Source organism: Prionailurus bengalensis, chromosome B3, assembly GCF_016509475.1.
Source record: "Prionailurus bengalensis isolate Pbe53 chromosome B3, Fcat_Pben_1.1_paternal_pri, whole genome shotgun sequence".
In the NCBI taxonomy this organism is placed as follows: Eukaryota; Metazoa; Chordata; class Mammalia; order Carnivora; family Felidae; genus Prionailurus; species Prionailurus bengalensis.
The window spans coordinates 6,413,955-6,432,299 of NC_057355.1; the positions used below are offsets into that span (position 1 = coordinate 6,413,955).

Sequence of the window (18,345 nt, forward strand, 5' to 3'; positions counted from 1 at the left end):
AGAGTCACACGCTGTACTGGCTGAGCCAGCCAGGCACCCTGAAACGGAGTATCTTATCTTTTCAAATTACTGCTCTATTGGATTTCATTGTATGAATTGCTTGTTTGCATTCTGTGCCCAATTGCTTTTCTTCTTATTGATTTTTAGGAGCTCTGTACTAATTTAGATACAAATCCTCTGCTGGTTATATGGATTACAGCTACCTAGGCCTATGACTAGGCCTTTTCATCATATAGAAAATTTTAAATTATAGTCATATATTTTCCTTCATGGTTTCAGTGCTTGATGTTTTATGTAAGAAAACCATTCCAAGCCTGAACTCCTCCTGTGTTTTCCCTTAAGATTTTAAAGTTTTACTTTTCACATTTGTTTAAAATTTATCAGGAACTTATCACTGTGTATGCTGTGAGGTAGAAATCTAATTTTTATTGCTTTTCTTCTGGAGAGCCAATTGTCACATCACCATTAATAGAACAGTCTATTCTTTCCCCAACAGTCTACTTATAATTCTGCCTTTGGTGTATGCTGAGCTCCCATACATGTGTGGGTCACTCTTTGGGCTCTACTGCTGTATGGGTCTCTCTGTTGATCCTTGCACCAATACCACACCACCTTATTTATTACTGCTTTATGGTAAACACTGCTATCTTATAGGGAAAAGTGCACCTGTCCTGTCTTAGCCCTGGCAAGCTATACCACATCCAGGAATCAGAAGACTCATTATTAAGTCAATTCTTCCCAAATTGATCTACAGACTCAATGTACTCTTAGCTAAAATCCTAGCAGGGTTTCCTGGTGGAAATTAACAGAATAATTCTAAAATTTACAGGGAAATGCCAAGTTTCTCAAATAGTCAAAACAATTCTGAAAACAAAACCAAACAAAACAGAGTTGAGAGGACTAAAACTACTTGATTTCAGTACTCAAGACAATGTGATATTAACAACTTCTGGACTAGATTCTTTGCAGAAATAAACCTGCACAATGGTGGTGAACTGATTTGGACAAAGTGCTACAGTAATTTAATGAGAAAAAGACTTTTAATAAACAGGGTTGGAACAACTGGTTATCTATATGGCAAAAATAAACCTTGACTTTACCTCTTAATACTACTTTGAATTTCTGCTTCATCTTTTACATTTCTAATATGGTTTATGTCTTCTTTTTTAAAAAAAATTACTCAATTTTACAATAGATAATTCCATTTTATTTGACTTCTCAAAAAATCACTTTATGTTTGTTGATTTCTATTGTCTGTGATTATTGTTCTTATCTTTTTTTTTTTTTAATTTTTTTTTTTTCAACGTTTATTTATTTTTGGGACAGAGAGAGACAGAGCATGAACGGGGGAGGGGCAGAGAGAGAGGGAGACACAGATTGGAAACAGGCTCCAGGCTCCGAGCCATCAGCCCAGAGCCCGACGCGGGGCTCGAACTCACGGACCGCGAGATCGTGACCTGGCTGAAGTCGGACGCTCAACCGACTGCGCCACCCAGGTGCCCCTATTGTTCTTATCTTTATTACTACCTTCTTTATTTTGGGGATTTACTCTGTTGTGTTATTTACTGTATTGGACCCTTAGCTAATTGGCTTTTAACGTTTATTTTTATTTTTTTATTTTTTGTTTTATTAAAACAAATTTAAGTTTATTCATTCATCCATTCTGAGACAGAGAGAGTGAGTGGGAAAGGGGCAGAGAGAAAGAATCTCAAGCAGGCTCTGCACCATCAATGGGAAGCCTGATGTGGGGCTTGACTGAAATCATGAATTGAGCTGAGCTGAAACCAAGAGTTGGCCGCTTAACTGACTGAGCCACCTACACTCCCCTTATTATTTTTAAATGTTTATTTATTTTGAGAGAGCGTGCGTGAGCAGGGGAGGGGCAGAGAGAGACAGAGAGAAAGAATCTCAAGCAGGCTCTTAGGTGTGAGCAGAGCCCAATGTGGGGCTCGATCTCACGAACCAGGAGATCATGACCTGAGCCAAAACCAAGTCAGACCCTTAACTGAGCCACCCAGGTGCCCCTAACTTTTCTTCTTTAAAAGACAGTTTAACCTCTTAAATCTTCCTGTATGCATAAACTTAGCTGCATTATACAAATTTGTTATTTTTCATTTTTACTGAGATTTAATACTAAATATTTTCTTCCATAACGAGAACATTTTGTTTTTGTAATTAATTTTTCCCAAGTTTTTTAATTGTGGTAAAATATACTAAGTACACTGTTCAGTAGTATTAAGTAGATTCATATTGTTGTGCAACCATCACCTCCATCCATCTCCTGAGCTCTTCTCATAAGACTGAACTCTATCGCCATTAAACAATGCTCTCCATGTGTAGTTTTTAGTATTACTGGACTACACTAAGAAAATGCAGTATGCTAAAAAACCAAACAAACCCATAAGCAGATAAGTGAGGGCCGATTTCATCAATCAATATCCAGAGAAATAAAGTTTTACCAAAATGACTCCATCAGACTTGAACTAGCGCCAGTCAGGTTAGAGCAGGGGAACCACTTCTCCATGACGGCCGCGCTCCAAGGACCGGTGCGGCCAAGCTCCTGCTGGGCCCACTCTGGAACAGGAGGAGCTACAGGGACAGGAGCAGAGATGGGAGAGGAAGGAGAGAAAAAGACACATTAGGACCGAAGCAGAGAATCCAAACACCTGCTCCTCCCTTGGACTGGCCGCGTTCTTACAAAGGATGCACAGCCGCATCACTAACAACACTCCTGCATCCACACCACCAACCCCAACGGGTCTATGCTGTCAATGAAAAATGCCACTCCCGACAGTGTACAAAACGCAGGCTTGCTCGCGGTCCCTCAAATGTAACAGACACACACCTTTCTCAGAGTCTTGGCGTTTGCTGTTACTTCTTTGTATCACTTCCTTCAAGCCTTTGCTCAAATATTACTTTTTCAACAAAGCCTGTTTAAAATTTCAACCTCCCACCCCTTAACTCTCCCCATTCCCTTTTTCCTGCTTTATGACTATGGCACTTATCTCTTCTAAATATACTATGCAATTTCCTTATTCACTGTCTCGTCTCCCCAGACTAGATGGTACACTCTGTAAGAACACAGACTTTTGTCTAGTTTGTTCTCTGATATATTCCCGTTACTTAGAACAGTGCCTGCCATAGCAGGCACTCAATAAATCTGTTGAATGAATGGGATAAATATCAAATTGATTATATTTATATCTACCTGGCATAAATAGGGTTTGTACTGTTATTAGTAACAATGCACCAGATTGGAGGTGGACAGGAGCACAATACTTTCACTTTCAATAAGTATATTAAAATACAGGTTTCATCTCATACCTCTGATTTCACACCAGTTTCACAGAGCCTTTGGCCTCCTCAGAGGTGCTTCGGGATTTCTACAAATAATGATGATTTAAACCGCCTAAAGTATTATAGCTTGCTTTTATCTGTTTTATAATAGATATTGGGGTTCTACGAAGAGCATAGTGAAAAAAATTCTGATGGTAGAAGAAACTATAAACCACTGCCCTAGAGTATGTTAGTTATCGGTTCAGAAGCTTACCACAGGTGGCAGGATCCTCAAGTGAACTGTGAATCTGACTCAGTACAATATCCATAACATCAGAAAAAAGGGACGCTGTATCCTGGGGACTCTCTGCCACAACTGTTTGGAGAAAATGTCTTTGAAATTCAGCCTCCTCGGTGCGGAACACAGTGAGAATTGTAGCATTGGTAGAGAGGGGGGAAATAACTCCCGTGACGGGGGGCCAGCCTTCACCAGGGTCCACGCTGGCAACCTACATCAGAAGGTCTAATTAATTGAGAAGACTGCTGACGTACAGCTAAAGGAGAATGTAGCTTAGTAAAAGACAGAATGATAGTTTCTCCCAATGATTATTACAAAAGACAAAACTGTGGAACACACGGGCTGGATGGGTATTAGTGCTGGAATTGAATTTAGTGACCACATGATCCTAATCTCTCCATCTATAAACAAGAAAAACCTAAGGTTACCGGGAATATTTACTAAGCACTTATTATGCGATTATAACTCACCGATTCCTCACAGCCGCTCTGAGGTAAAAAAATGATTATTACCCCCATTTTACAGAGGAGGGATTAAGGCTGAGGAATAAGTAACCTGTTTAAGGTTACCGAGTTGGTAAGAGGCAGAAGCCAAGCCTGTATGTGTATGAATTCGAAACCCGTGCTCTTAACCATGAGGCAATACTACCACTTAAGGGATTTAGATACATAATCGCAGAACAGAGCAGAGGCCCAGCTGACTCCCTGAGCCGAGCTCTTTCATTCAGAACACACGTAACTCTTAGAAAGAACAACATCGGTCCAGAGACTACAGTTTTTCTAGGTTTCACAAAGGATCCAGACGACAGAAGCCTTCTGAGGTTACAGAGGCAAAAGATAAAGTAAGGTAAAAAATTTGCCAGTAGTTGAAAATAATCATCACCTTTCAATCAAATCGGGGTACCTATGTGTTTTTCAAAAGACATTTCTAAGTTTGTGGAACTATTAAACACTATTACATCCAATTTTACAGTGAAGGGCTTCATAGCAATGACATTTAGTATATAAAAATACATAAGTTTAGAAATATATATTAGAACACTCAAAAAAACAGCAAGAAACCACACATTATCTCACCACCCTAATACTTCGATTTGACCTGCTGCCTTTTCTTCCCATGTGAATATAATTTAACTTAATGGGAATCAAGGTACATGCAATTTTATAAACTGTTTCTTCACCAACAAGCACCGTCATGATGCTACCGTGAAATAGTATGATTCACAAAAACATCACCTGTGTCACTGAAAGTGTGTTATGTGGATCCAGCCTTGGCTCCTCACAGACCCCTTATTGAACCGTACAAGTGCGTTATCAGACCGGAATAACTCAGCGTGTACACGGTACCTACCAGGTGTAAGTCTTCAGCAGTCAGCCTGCTTACCAGCTGCTGAAATAACAGCCTTTGAGTTGATTTGCTCTCCTCTGGACTTTGTAGCAACCAGCTATCGGTGCCCAAAATGCTACTCGCCGGGAGAGACCACCGGGCTGCTGTGCCTTTTAGGAAAATTCTGACTGGCTTCTGAAAGTGTCTCTGATGCATGGCCAAGGGCTCTAGGGAGACTGTCCATGTTTCTTGAATCTCTTTGTCTATTAGAAATAAGGAATATTAAAATTCTAATGTGAGAGGTACTAAAAATAGAATAGTAAGAAGAAAAAAATCAGATTGTCAGTCGAGGTGCTAGTAACTGTCACTTCACACTTCAACCGTCATTCCACTGCCAACAGGCTATCAGAGCAAGTTCATTTCGCTCTCTGGGAAGAGCGATAGATGAAAAGAATGACACGGGTGCAACTAAATGTCAGAACTTCTCAATGATTACACCTTCGACGTAAGTATTCAAGTAATACTCATGACTTACAAAAAAGACAACACTGCCTCTTAAGTCCAGGGTATCAGATCTTATTAAAATGTTAAAGTCTAAAAATTAGGTATGACAGAACTGGTTACACAGAACTACTCTTGAAGTTTCCTTAAACTGCACATGATGCATCACATAGTTTTAGGTTTATATCTCTAGGTAGGATTACTCCTGTGTGGAGACAGGATTCACAAAGGAGATTCACCATACGACAGACCACACGGCAAAGCCAATCTACGAAGAGTTCACCATGCTGGCTCTTCCTGGTAACAAGCACCATTCTCAGCGCCTCTTAACTAATTTATTTCTTCTCTTAATCAGTCATCACTTCTCTATGGTCTTCAATTGTTCAATCTCTTCTATGAGGTGGGAAATCTTACCACCCCCTCTGCTTGGGCACCTGAACAATATTATCCTCCTTTACAACAGCTGGGAAACTTTTTTTTTAAATTTTTTTAATGTTTATTTTTGAGAGGGAGGGGGGAGAGAGAGGGAAAGAGAGAGTGAGCGCTCGAGCATGAACAGGGAAAGGGCAGAGAGAGAGAGGCAGAGAGAGAGGCAGAGAGAGAGGCAGAGAGAGAGGCAGAGAGAGAGAGACAGAGAGAGACAGAGAGAGAGAGACAGAGAGAGACAGAGAGAGACAGAGAGAGAGGCAGAGAGAGAGAGACAGAGAGAGACAGAGAGAGAGAGACAGAGAGAGACAGAGAGAGACAGAGAGAGACAAAGAGAGAGAGAGAGACAAAGAGAGAGAGAGAGACAGAGAGAGAGACAGAGACAGAGAGACAGAGAGAGAGACAGAGACAGAGAGACAGAGAGAGAGACAGAGAGAGAGAGAGAGAGACAGAGAGAGAGACAAAGAGAGAGACAAAGAGAGAGAGACAGAGAGAGACAGAGAGACAGAGACAGAGAGACAGAGAGAGACAGAGACAGAGAGAGAGAGACAGAGAGAGAGAGAGACAGAGAGAGACAAAGAATCTAAAGCAGGCTCCGGGCTCTGTGCTGACAGATGAGGGGTTTGAACTCACAAACTGCAAGATCAACACCTGAGCGGAAGTCGGATGCTTAACTGAGACACCCAGGCACCCCAGCTGGGAAACTCTTTAAAGAATCACTCACTAGTTCTTTTCAAAGGTGGGCTGGCAGTTATACTGTGCCCACGTCCAACACTTTCCTGTGGTACCTCTGATTCTACATAGGTATCTTTTTTGTTGTTGTTTTTTTAGTTTATTTATCTTGAAAGAAAGGGAAAGAGAGTGGGGGAGGGGGGAGAGGGAGAGGGGAGAGAAGGAGAAAGAATCCCAAGCAAGCTCAGCACTGCCAGCACAGAGGCCGATGTGGGGCTCGAACCCATGAACTGTGAGATCATGACCTGAGCCAAAACCAAGAGTCAGATGCTTAACCCACTGAGCCAGCCACCCAGGTGCCCCTTTACATGGGTATCTTTTAATTACAAGCATTGAGCGCCTAGCCTGCTGGAAACTCTAAACAAGTGAAAAGCATGGATCTGCCTTGAGGAAAAGAATGTACCTGAGACCATAAAAGCCCCCAAAATAGTATTTGCTTACCTTCAACAGGGAGAAATAACATTCCTTCCATCCGTGGAAATGAGGCTTCATACGCAGGAGAATTATAGAGCAAACAGTTTAAAGTGGCATCAGATGGCAGAGTCGAAATCCATGGAGTGAGGGGAGATTCACTTGGCAGCTTTTTTTCACTACCAAGTAGTATTTTCCCAGCTTTAGTACAATCCTGGCGGAAAGTTTCGGATGGTAAGATAGTGCCTCCTACAAGGTGGAGCAGTTGACACACTGTCCAGTACCCAAGGTGATCTGGGGACTCCCACAACTGAAATAAAAATTATAAAGAACCTCAGGTAGTTATAAATGAGGCACCCATAAAGAAAATTTAGGGGACTAAAAGGCAACCGACAGAAGGGGAAAAGATATTTGCAAATGACATATCGGATAAAGGGCTACTATCCAACATCTATAAAGAACTCACCAAACTCCACACCCAAAACACAAATAATCCAGTGAAGAAATGGGCAGAAGACATCAATGGACACTTTTCTAAAGAAGACATCCAGATGCCCAACAGGCACATGAAAAGACGCTCAACGTCACTCCTCATCAGGCAAACACAAATCAAAACTACACTGAGATACCACCTCACAGAGTGAGGTCAGAGTGGCCAAAATGAACAAATCAGGAGACTATAGATGCTGGAGGGGATGTGGAGAAACGGGAACCCTCTTGCACTGTTGGTGGGAATGCAAACTGGTGCAGCCACTCTGGAAAACAGTGTGGAGGTTCCTCAAAAAATTAAAAATAGATCTACCCTATGACCCAGCAATAGCACTGCTAGGAATTTACCCAAGGGATACAGGAGTATTGATGCATAGGGACACTTGTACCCCAATGTTTATAGCAGCACTTTCAACAATAGCCAAATTATGGAAAGAGCCTAAATGTCCATCAACCTTATTTATTTATTATCCAACGAATGGATAAAGAAGATGTGGTTTATATATACAATTGAATACTACTTGGCAACGCGAAAGAATGAAATCTGACCATTTGTAGCAACGTGGATGGAACTGGAGAGGGTTAAGTGAAATGAGTCAGGCAGAGAAAGACAGATACCTTATGTTTTCACTCATATGTGGATCCTTAGAAACTCAACAGAAGATCAGTGGGGAGGAGAAGGGGGGTGGAAAAAAGTTACAGAGAGGGAAGGAGGCAAGCCATAAGAGACTCTTAAATACTAGAATAAACTGAGGGTTGATGGGGGGGAGGGGGGAGGGGAAAGTGGGTGATGGGCACTGAGGAGGGCACCTGTTGGGATGAGCACTGGGTGTTTCAATTTGGGTGGAAACCAATTTGACAATAAATTTCATATTAAAAAAAAGAAAGCAAGCTTAGGGAGATCAAGAGAAAGTCAAGCTGGCATCTACATTAAAGGATCAAATTCCACAATCATTGTATTTATTAAGCCAAACACAAATAATGGCCAGTATCCTGTTACTGTACAGCCTAAGAACATAACTACTACATACTATGCCTTCTAGAAAGTACCCATGTAGTGAAAACAACACTTGAGTTCTATTTTCTGGCAAGGAACAGAAGTGATAAAAATCACTGGAGAGGAATCATGAAATGTCAAGAGTCAAAAGAAACATACAGTACATTAATAAAAATAATTCTGTCCTACACAACAGAACACAACAATGGCTAGGTACCAAGGGAGCTAGGCAGGAGCCCCTCTCCTAGAGGGGGATCACTGCTGACTCACCCACTCCACATGACTGTGTGGGGACCAAGCAGGTCTCAGTTCTGTCCTCACTGCTCTCACCAAAGTCCTCATCATCTCTTGCCTGAACTCTTACTGTACAGCCTCTAAAGTCTGTGTCCCGCCTCAAATCTGTCCTCCATGTTTCTCTAAGAAGTATTCTTCCAAATCCTATATCACATCATGCTATTTCTCTAAAAAACTTTCAAGGGCTTCCCACTGCCTCCACGATAACGTAACTCTTGGATAGCCCAGCCCTAAACAAACTTTCCAAACACATTATCTTTCCCTCACCCATCGCTGCTTTCCAGACACAGTGAACCACTAATGTTTCCTGAACATGCCCCGTTTTATCATCCATGCTTTTGTTCATTGTTTCCTGTGTCTTCCCCTTCCCTCTTCACTAAGTTTGGTAATCTAGCTCAAATACTGCTTTCTCTGTAAAAGCCGCTCTTCGTTTCCTCACACACAGCCAACGCTCCATTCAACCTTCTTTTAACAAACTTTTTTTTGTTTCAACATTTATTTATTTTTGGGACAGAGAGAGACAGAGCATGAACGGGGGAGGGGCAGAGAGAGAGGGAGACACAGAATCGGAAACAGGCTCCAGGCTCTGAGCCATCAGCCCAGAGCCCGACGTGGGGCTCGAACTCACGGACCGCGAGATCGTGACCTGGCTGAAGTCGGACGTTTAACCAACTGCACCACCCAGGCGCCCCAACAAACTTTTTTTTTTAAGGCATTAAAATCTTGTTTTATTACAACAATTTGGTCGAACTCCAATACCCATTTGAGCAAACATCCTGAACTGACCTACTTAATCAGTGGGAATTCTATCAGGGAGCATTGAGGTGACCCCCTCTGAGTCTCAACACCCAAGCATGGATTTCAAACTTTCATTGAGCAAACTTTATACACCATAGATTAGTGAGACACAGTGCCTGTCTTCTAGAATTTTAAAGTTGGGGCTGGAATAAAACAGTAATAAAATGAAATATTTAATGCAGCATCACAATATAACATGAGAATATTCAAATAGTATGGGAACAGAAGAGTGCCTACCCTAAAATATGATTATTGTGCTGGTTTGCCTACTCCACAGAACAGTTAATAACTGTAGACAATAAATTGCTATGGAAATGTGAGGTCTTCCAGGACATCTCCAAACTTTCCATATATTCAAGTTCAAAGAGGGGCATAAGAGTGCCCAAGGTCACAGCAAGGGAAGGATAGACTAGTCCAAGAATCCAGAACTATCTTGGATAGTGCTTTTAATATGAGGGTTATGACCCTTTGATGGACTCGGATGGATCCTTCGATGGATCAATTTCTTGGCTTATGATCAGCGTTTAAAAAAAAAAAAAATACAGGATAGGAAATGTCAGAGAACAGAAAATATCACATGTAACGAAGATAAACAATATATTGTAAGACTTTTCAGTTATGCACGCCAGTTTGGAAATTAATCAATATCTGCCGTTACCACCCATGTGTCCATGCCTGTGTTCACTGCTATAGGGGAGAATGGTAAGCTAGTTCATACACCACAGATCCTGTTTGGGGTTTTCCACCAAAGGGAAACAAAAAATTTGTTGAAATTGTTAGAGATTCTGGCTAGAGGATAGCCAGGAAAAAAAAAATCTGCTAATCAATTGAAAAGTAAAGCTTTAATAAGAATTGGAAAAAAATCAACTTTTGATGAGAAGTAATATACGCACATGATTTGAAAAAACCACCATGAGGAATGCAAACTGGTGCAGCCACTCTGTAAAACAGTGTGGAGTTTCCTCAAAAAATTTAAAATAGGGCTACCCTAGGACCCAGCAGTTGCACTACTAGGTATTTACCCAAAGGATACAAAACGCTGATTCGAAGGGGCACATGCACCCCAATGTTTACAGCACCACTATCGACAAGAGACAAAGTATGGAAAGAGCCCAGATGTCCAACGATGGATGAATGGATAAAGATGTGGTATATATACACAACGGAATATTACTCGGTGATGAAAAAGAATGAAATCTTGCCACTTGCAACAACGTGGATGGAACTAGAGGGTATTATGCTAAGCAAAATTAGAGAAAGACAAATATATGACTTCACTCATATGAGGACTTTAAGATACAAAACAGATGAACATACGGGAAGAAAACATAACACAAGAACAGGGAGGGAGACAAACCATAAGAGATGCTTAAATACAGGGAACAAATTGAGGGTTGTTGGAGGGGTGCTGGGTGGGGGGATGGGCTAAATGAGTGATGGGCATTAAGGAGGGAACTTGTTGGGATGAGCACTGGCTGTTATATGGAAGTGATGAGTCATTAAATTCTACTCCTGAAACCATTATTACACTTTATGTGAGCTAACTTGGATGTAAATAAAATTTTTTTTGAAGTTATTTCAAAATAAAAAACACAATCAATATAAAGAGTATGGTTATATTTTTCATTTTTTAAAAATTTTTTTTAATGTTTATTTATTTTTGAGACAGGGAGAGACAGAGCATGAACGGGAGAGGGTCAGAGAGAAAGGGAGACACAGAATCTGAAACAGGCTCCAGGCTCTGAGCTGTCAGCAGAGCCCCACGCAGGGCTCGAACTCACGGACTGTGAGATCATGACCTGAGCCAAAGTCGGACGCTTAACCGACTGAGCCACCCAGGCGCCCCTATATTTTTCATTTTTATGCATATTACAGAATAACTGACAGACAAGCCTTAGTGACAGTTTCGAATCTGGAGATTTATAAATGTCCACAAGACTATAAACTCCAGGAAAGCATCTGTCTGGTTCACTTAATGGTACACTCAGCACACCTAGCAGACATGTAATAAGTAGGTGTTGAATAAATCAGAGAGAAAGCCGAAAGTGTTCCAGGAGTCTCCTATGTTCCCTTCATTCTGCCAGAGTTCTGTGCTTGGATCCCTCCTCCCCCAGTCTATGAATCCAGGTTCTGTTTCTCCCGTTCCATTTCCCAGATGGGGAGCTCCACCAGACAGGGCCTGGATTTTCTCTCCTTCCCTTTTCTCTGCCCTTGTAGCCAGATCTCTCCAAGGACAGGACCCAAAGCTCCCTTTTGTCTCCAAGGTGTGGCCGGGCAGAGGCTTTTTGAATAGTAAAGGATCGATCTTCACCAGAAAAAAAAATTCCAGAAAAGCCTGTTCGATGGGACATTTTCTTAGTGGAAACACACAGCTAATGTGAGAAGGGAAGCCTCAGAGAAGACCCATCCCCTCAGAAGATAGAGTGTCAGAACTGGAATGGGTCTCCAAAAAGGTACCATCAATCTCCTTGTTGCAAAGCTATTCCAAAAAGAGAAAAAGGAGAGAAGGATCTCCAAGCCCCATCTGTTAAGATTTCTAGCCAGTATTTGATATAATTTCAGAACCAAGTCTTTGTTGTGATCTGGTGTCAATCATCCCAAATCAAACACTTATGTGTTGTGTATGGGTCCAACACTTCATTTGCTGCCTTCAGAAATTTTAAGTTCTAGGATTCCTTTTTCTCCATGAAATGTTTACAATCCCCTTAAACACTCTGTCCCTTCCTTTTGACAAGCCACTGCTGCCTTATTTTGCATTTCCCACGCCTTTTTTGGGCTTTGTATGCGAAAGCACGTTGGAAATTTTAACATTACATACCATTATTTAAGCATCTGCTCATTTTCCATTTGTAATCTTGCAATTTAACCCACCCCGCGTTCAGTGGCAGGAGTTTTCAATAAGCGGAATCACGTCTTTCACCTGGTTAACCCACTTCCCATCAATTAGAAGAAAATTGGTACTTTTACTGCTTAGGCCCCATGGATGGGCACTTGCTGAAACAAACTAAGCTCGTTTCTAGTTCAAACCTTTATACCTGTTCTTTGCCTGGAATGTTCTTTCCCAGCCTTCACATTCCTCCTCCTTCCCCTTCTCTGCTTATAAAGGCCTCCCCTGACCATCACCCTATATACAACAATCCCCCCACCCTTTTACCTCCTCCTGCTCACCTGTTTGATCTGTTAATCTTATCTGTTTCATGAATCTTCCTCACCAGAAGGTAAACCACTTCAGCTGGCCACCGCACCCCCAGCAGCTACAACGTGCAGTAGGCGCTCAGTGCAATGGCTTGACTATTACAACAAGCAGACAGCAGAAAAATGAAGGTAAAAATATATACTTATCATAAGGGGTGCTTAACTGAAGCTGGGGCCCCAAATGAGCCACTTAGAGCCGGAAGTACCTAAATGGACTCCTTTAGTCAACAGATACTTAACTGAGCTAGCACAAGTTCAAGGTGCATCTGCAGGGGACACAAAGGGGTGTGCGGACCTGCCTTTGAGACTTTTTTTTGTTTTCTTTTGTTTTTTAATTTTTTTTTCAACATTTTTTATTTATTTTTGGGACAGAGAGAGACAGAGCATGAACGGGGGAGGGGCAGAGAGAGAGGGAGACACAGAATCGGAAACAGGCTCCAGGCTCTGAGCCATCAGCGGGGCTCGAACCCACGGACCGCGAGATCGTGACCTGGCTGAAGTCGGATGCTTAACCGACTGCGCCACCCAGGCGCCCCGAGAGGTTTTCAGACCAGATGAAAGGGAGAGACTTCCACGAGCGGAACTGATCACTGGGAAAGGGTAAGTGCCACAAAAGTGGGTGGAAATTCAAGACAGAGACCGAGGTGTTGCCACTGGGCTAGGCGTTGGAAGAGAGGCTTAGACTCGCAAAGGCTTCCGGGTGGCTGATAAGACAGAACAAGCACTCAAGATTTGTTGACCCAAGAGACCATGCTTCACATGCTGGAGTATTCCCTGGGAAGGCGGACAGGGCCCAAATTGTGAAGGGCTTTAAACGCTGACCTCAGCAGGGCCCGAGGACCTACGTGTTTTGTCATGAAGACTGTCCCACTTTGTGACCAGAGGACTTTCCTCCCGAACGGACCCACGCGGGTCAGGCTGGTCGCACTCTGGGTCTACTGGCGGCTCTGCGGACGCCGCCAGGTTCCGGCTGATCCCGCAGGGCACCGTGCACCAAGTCGGACCTTACCATTAACTCACCTTGGGCCACTCGGTGGTATCCACCCAGTACAAGGTGATTTTTCGGGCGATCATGACCTCCTGCACTCGCTTGGGCAGCAACTTCTCCATCACCTGCTTAGGGGCTGGCGGCAGGCACTGGGCCTGCGCCTCGCACCCGGACACGAACTGCAGCAGCTCCCTCTGCGAATGCGGGCAGGGGGCCAGCAGGAAGACCGCGTTCACGAAGCCCCCGAGCGCAGTCTCGGCCTCCTTGGCCTCGCTCTCCACGTCCAGCAGTCTCCTCCCGCTGCTCCGCAGGATCGGCTTGGTGGGCGACGTGATCTCGGGCCGGTCCCACTGGTAGTCTAGCAGCGTCTCCATCAGGGCGCCGTGCGTGTGGCTGGCCCTGGGCGCCGGGCCCGGCAGGTGGGCGCCGTGGGCGCCGTCCCCGAGCACGGCGTCCAGCTCCTCCTCGAAGTCCTCCCAGGAGCGGGCCCCCAGCTCGCGGAAGTCAGACACGCGGGACGGCCGGCTCCGCGCCCCCTGGGAGTCAAAGAACTTGAAGGCCCAGCGGACCCTGGCCAGGCCGAATCGGCAGCTCAGGTAAGTGAGGAGGCGCAGGGCGGCCCGCCGGGCCGGGGTCCGGCCGGCGGCACCGCCCGCGGTGTCCAGCAGCAACATAACGTTGTGACAGCAGGCCATGCCGGCCGCGCCGCCGCCCCCGGGCTCCGGCCGGGGCCCTAGCCTCAGGGAACCAGCGCCATTCACCACTTTCCCTCAGGAGTCCCGGTGGAAAAGCTCCCGCGCTCTCCAAGCGCTGCTGCCATTGGCGGAGTCAGCCCCCAGACTCAGCTCCTATTGGTCGCTCGCCTTACGTAACTTACGTGAGTAACTCCCAGCCTTGGCGCTGATTGGAAGGACGACGGAGAAGCTCTCTGCCTCATTGGTGGAGGGCGTGGCTGTGAGCGGGGTACCCAGTTCCGGGAGAAACTTAACATTCATTGGCTCGGGCCTTCATTTTAAAATTTAAAGAGGTTGCGCTTCGGGGGCGTGTCCTTAAGTTTCCCCTTCGGTCAGGAGGCCTGCGTTTGGGCGATGGTGCGCAGGCGTGGGTGCGGGCTGCTGGGAGATGTTTCCCGAGACTGAAAATTTAGGACTGGAGGGGAATTTGAGACGGTCCGATTCAAACTGGGAGGAAGCCGCCCTAGACTTTCTATGGAGTAGAATCCGATGATGAAATTTTCGTTTTCTGTAATTTAAGAAAAATTTATTAACAATCAAAAGTTCACTTTGCCTCAATAATTTCAAGGAGTTTCTCTGAAGAAGGTAATTAGATCCAAATAAAAGACTTAGGTACATCATAGAGTTACTTACTTAATTTGAGAAAGATTGGAAAACAGCTCAAATGGGCATGACTAAAGTACGGTACGGCCTAAAGGGAAGGAACATCAGGTAGCTTTCAAAAATATTTTTATATGTAACATTAGATTTTTTAAAAAAGGACTGTGAAACAGCACATGCAGTGAGAACCCCCAATTTTCTATGCGTATATTTTTAAACTGTTATGATAAAACTGTACCGAAAGTTGTCTTTGGGTGATGAAGACACTCTGGTGATTTTAAACATATATACCTATTTCACACTTTTCTGAATTTTCTATTCTGTATCCCCTTGTTACTGTTATAGTCAGGAAGAAATATACTTAGTGACTAAAAAGCATTTCCTGTTGCAAATAGAAGAAGCCAGGTTTCTAATCAGGCAACAAGGTAAAGGGACTATTCAAGGTAGAGGCTGAGGACAAAGGGGGAGTATGTTTACGGTATGCTGCAGGGAGGTCAAGGAAGAGTGGGAGATGGGACCAGTTTAAGGGACATGTTCTGCCATTTTTGAGTGGAGTGTTCTGTAAATACCAATTAGATCCATTGGTTAGTGTGTTTTTTGAGTGCTTCTATATCTGTGCTGGTTTTCTAACTATTCTCTCAGTTGTTGAGAGGAAGATGTTGAAGTCTTCAGCTATAATTGTGGATGTGTCTTATTTCTTTCAGTTCTATCATTATATTGCATCATATGTTTTGCATCTCTGTTGTTTGATGCGTACACCCTAAGAATTGCTGTGTCTTCTTAGTGTACTGGCCCTTCTATCACTATGTAATAGTCCTTTCTTGTAACTGGTGCTTTTCTTTGCTCTGAAATAAATTTATCTGCTATTAATATAGCCTGTCTTGCTTTCTTTGATTAGTGTTTGCATAGTATATCTGGCTCGGATCTTTTTCTGTTAACTTATCTATATCATTATGTTTGAAGTGAGTTTCTTTACATAACATATAATTGAGTCAGTTTTAAAAATCTGTTCTGCCAGTGGCGCCTGGGTGGCTCAGTCGGTGGGGTGTCCGACTTCCCTTCAGGTCATGATCTCACGGTTCATGGGTTCAAGCCCCATGTGGGGTTCTGTGCTGACAGCTCGAGGCCTGGAGCCGGCGTCAGATTCTGTGTCTCCCCTTCACTCTCTGCCCCTCCCCCACTCACACTCTGTCTCTCTTTCTCTCAAAAATAAATAAACATTAAAAAAAAATCTGTTCTGCCAATCTCTATCTTTTAATTGATGTATTTAGACTATCTATGTGTAATGTATATTGATTATTAGGGCTTAAGTATGCCATTTCATTTTTTGGTTTTTGTTTTTTCCTCCTCCTTCCCTCAGTGCTAATTGAAACTTTGTTTAAAAAATTTTAATGTTTATTTATTTTTGAAGTAAAGAGAGACTGAGCATGAGCAGGGGAGGGGCAGAGAGAGAGGGAGACACAGAATCCGAAAGGGGCTCCAGGCTCTGCACTGTCAGCGCAGAGCCCCACGCGGGACTCGAACTCGCAAACCACAAGACCATGACCTGAGCTGAAGTTGGTCGCTTAACTGACTGAGTCACCCAGGCACCCCGAACCTTTTTTTTAAATTCAATTTTTATTTATTAATTTTGTTTGTTAGTGTATTTCTTTATATAGATTTTTATTATTATTATTTGAGAGTGCACGGGTGGGGGAAGAGGGGCAGAGGGAAACAGAGAATCTTAAGCAGGCTCCCCACTCACCACAGGGCCCAACGCGGCCACGATCCTATGACCCTGGGATCATGACCTGAGCCGAAATCAAGAGTAAGATGCTCCACCAACTGAGCCACCCAGTTGCCCCAGTATAGATTTTTTTAGGGTTTTGTCTGAGTATTACAATATGTATGTATAACTTAACCACACAGTCTGATGAAGTATAATGTAGTACAGAAATATTACCTCCTTTTAAGTCCCCTTACCCTTCCTCACTTAAAATTGTCTATTTCCTTTATAAATATTAATACCTATAGGGGCGCCTGGGTGGCGCAGTCGGTTAAGCATCCAACTTCAGCCAGGTCACGATCTCGCGGTCCGCGAGTTCGAGCCCCGCGTCACGCTCTGGGCTGATGGCTCGGAGCCTGGAGCCTGTTTCCGATTCTGTGTCTCCCTCTCTCTCTGCTCCTCCCCCGTTCATGCTCTGTCTCTCTCTGTCCCAAAAATAAATAAAAAACGTTGAAAAAAAAATTTTTTAATAAATAAATATTAATACCTACATTGGTTATAATTTTTGCCTTAACCATCAAACTTCTAAAACTTAAGAGAAGGAAATTGTATTGTCTTTACTCATACTTTTACTCTTTCCATTGTTACTTCTTTTTTCCTGATGTTCTAAGATTCCTTCTTTTATCATTTTTTTCCTGTGTTTTACAGCTTCCACTAGCCGTTCTTTTAGAGTAAGTCTGCTTGCAGAAAATTCCTTAATTTTCTGAGAATGTTTTTATTTCTGAAGGACTTTCACTGGATATAGAATTCTGGGTTGACAGATCTTTTTTTTTTTCCCACCCCCATCACTTAGAAAATGTAGCCCCCTTCCCCCTGGCCTCTGTGGCCTCTGCTGACACTGCAGGAGGGGGAACTGTGTCACCACAGGGGTTGTGCCAGTCCTGTTTCTCCGCTGTGCCTCCTCCGACATCACCCCAGCAGGGGCAGAAGGGGAATCTTGTTCCCAGCAGATAGATGGGGGAGTCCAGGTTCCCTAAGGGACCTCCACTTTGGTCCTCATTACCATCGGGTGGGGATAAAAGTGCCAGCTCCCCACTTGGCCTCTGATGCCACCCTGGCAGGGGAAGGGGCTGCCTCGTGATGCCCAGCGTGGGAACAAGTGTGGGATCCCACTCAGCCTTTGCTGATGGGGCTGAGACACTGTTTGCTTGTTTGTTTGTTGGTTTGATTTGGTTTAGCTTGGTGTTTTTTGGGAGTTTTACCTGACGGGAGTGATTATTGTCTAGAAGTTTTCTGTCTTGCTTGTCTACCCCTTTCCTGGTCTTTTCACTGGAGAGAGCAGACTTTCCTCGGGGATTTTTTTAGTCTGCATCCATGAATGTATAAGGTCGCCAGCTTCTCCAGTATCCAGTCAGATATAAAATTTTTTTTTTCAACGTTTATTTATGTTTGGGACAGAGAGAGACAGAGCATGAACGGGGGAGGAGCAGAGAGGGAGACACAGAATCGGAAACAGGCTCCAGGCTCCGAGCCATCAGCCCAGAGCCCGACGCAGGGCTCGAACACGGACCGGGA

The 18,345-nt window shown here is 43.8% G+C and overlaps 1 protein-coding gene across 2 annotated transcripts in view; it reads right to left on the reverse strand.

The window, feature by feature from the left end:
• Nucleotides 1-18,345, reverse strand: part of TICRR (TOPBP1 interacting checkpoint and replication regulator) — a 68,097-nt gene that overhangs the window by 33,590 nt on the left and 16,162 nt on the right. For both annotated transcript variants that reach the window (XM_043553955.1, XM_043553954.1), the window contains 5 exons: nucleotides 13,764-14,973; nucleotides 7,001-7,280; nucleotides 4,925-5,163; nucleotides 3,551-3,785; nucleotides 2,460-2,589 (listed from right to left, as the gene is read on the reverse strand). In XM_043553955.1, coding sequence (XP_043409890.1) covers nucleotides 2,460-2,589; nucleotides 3,551-3,785; nucleotides 4,925-5,163; nucleotides 7,001-7,280; nucleotides 13,764-14,426 — 1,547 coding nt within the window. In that variant the 5' untranslated portion in view covers nucleotides 14,427-14,973. The remainder of the gene's footprint in view (nucleotides 1-2,459; nucleotides 2,590-3,550; nucleotides 3,786-4,924; nucleotides 5,164-7,000; nucleotides 7,281-13,763; nucleotides 14,974-18,345) is intronic.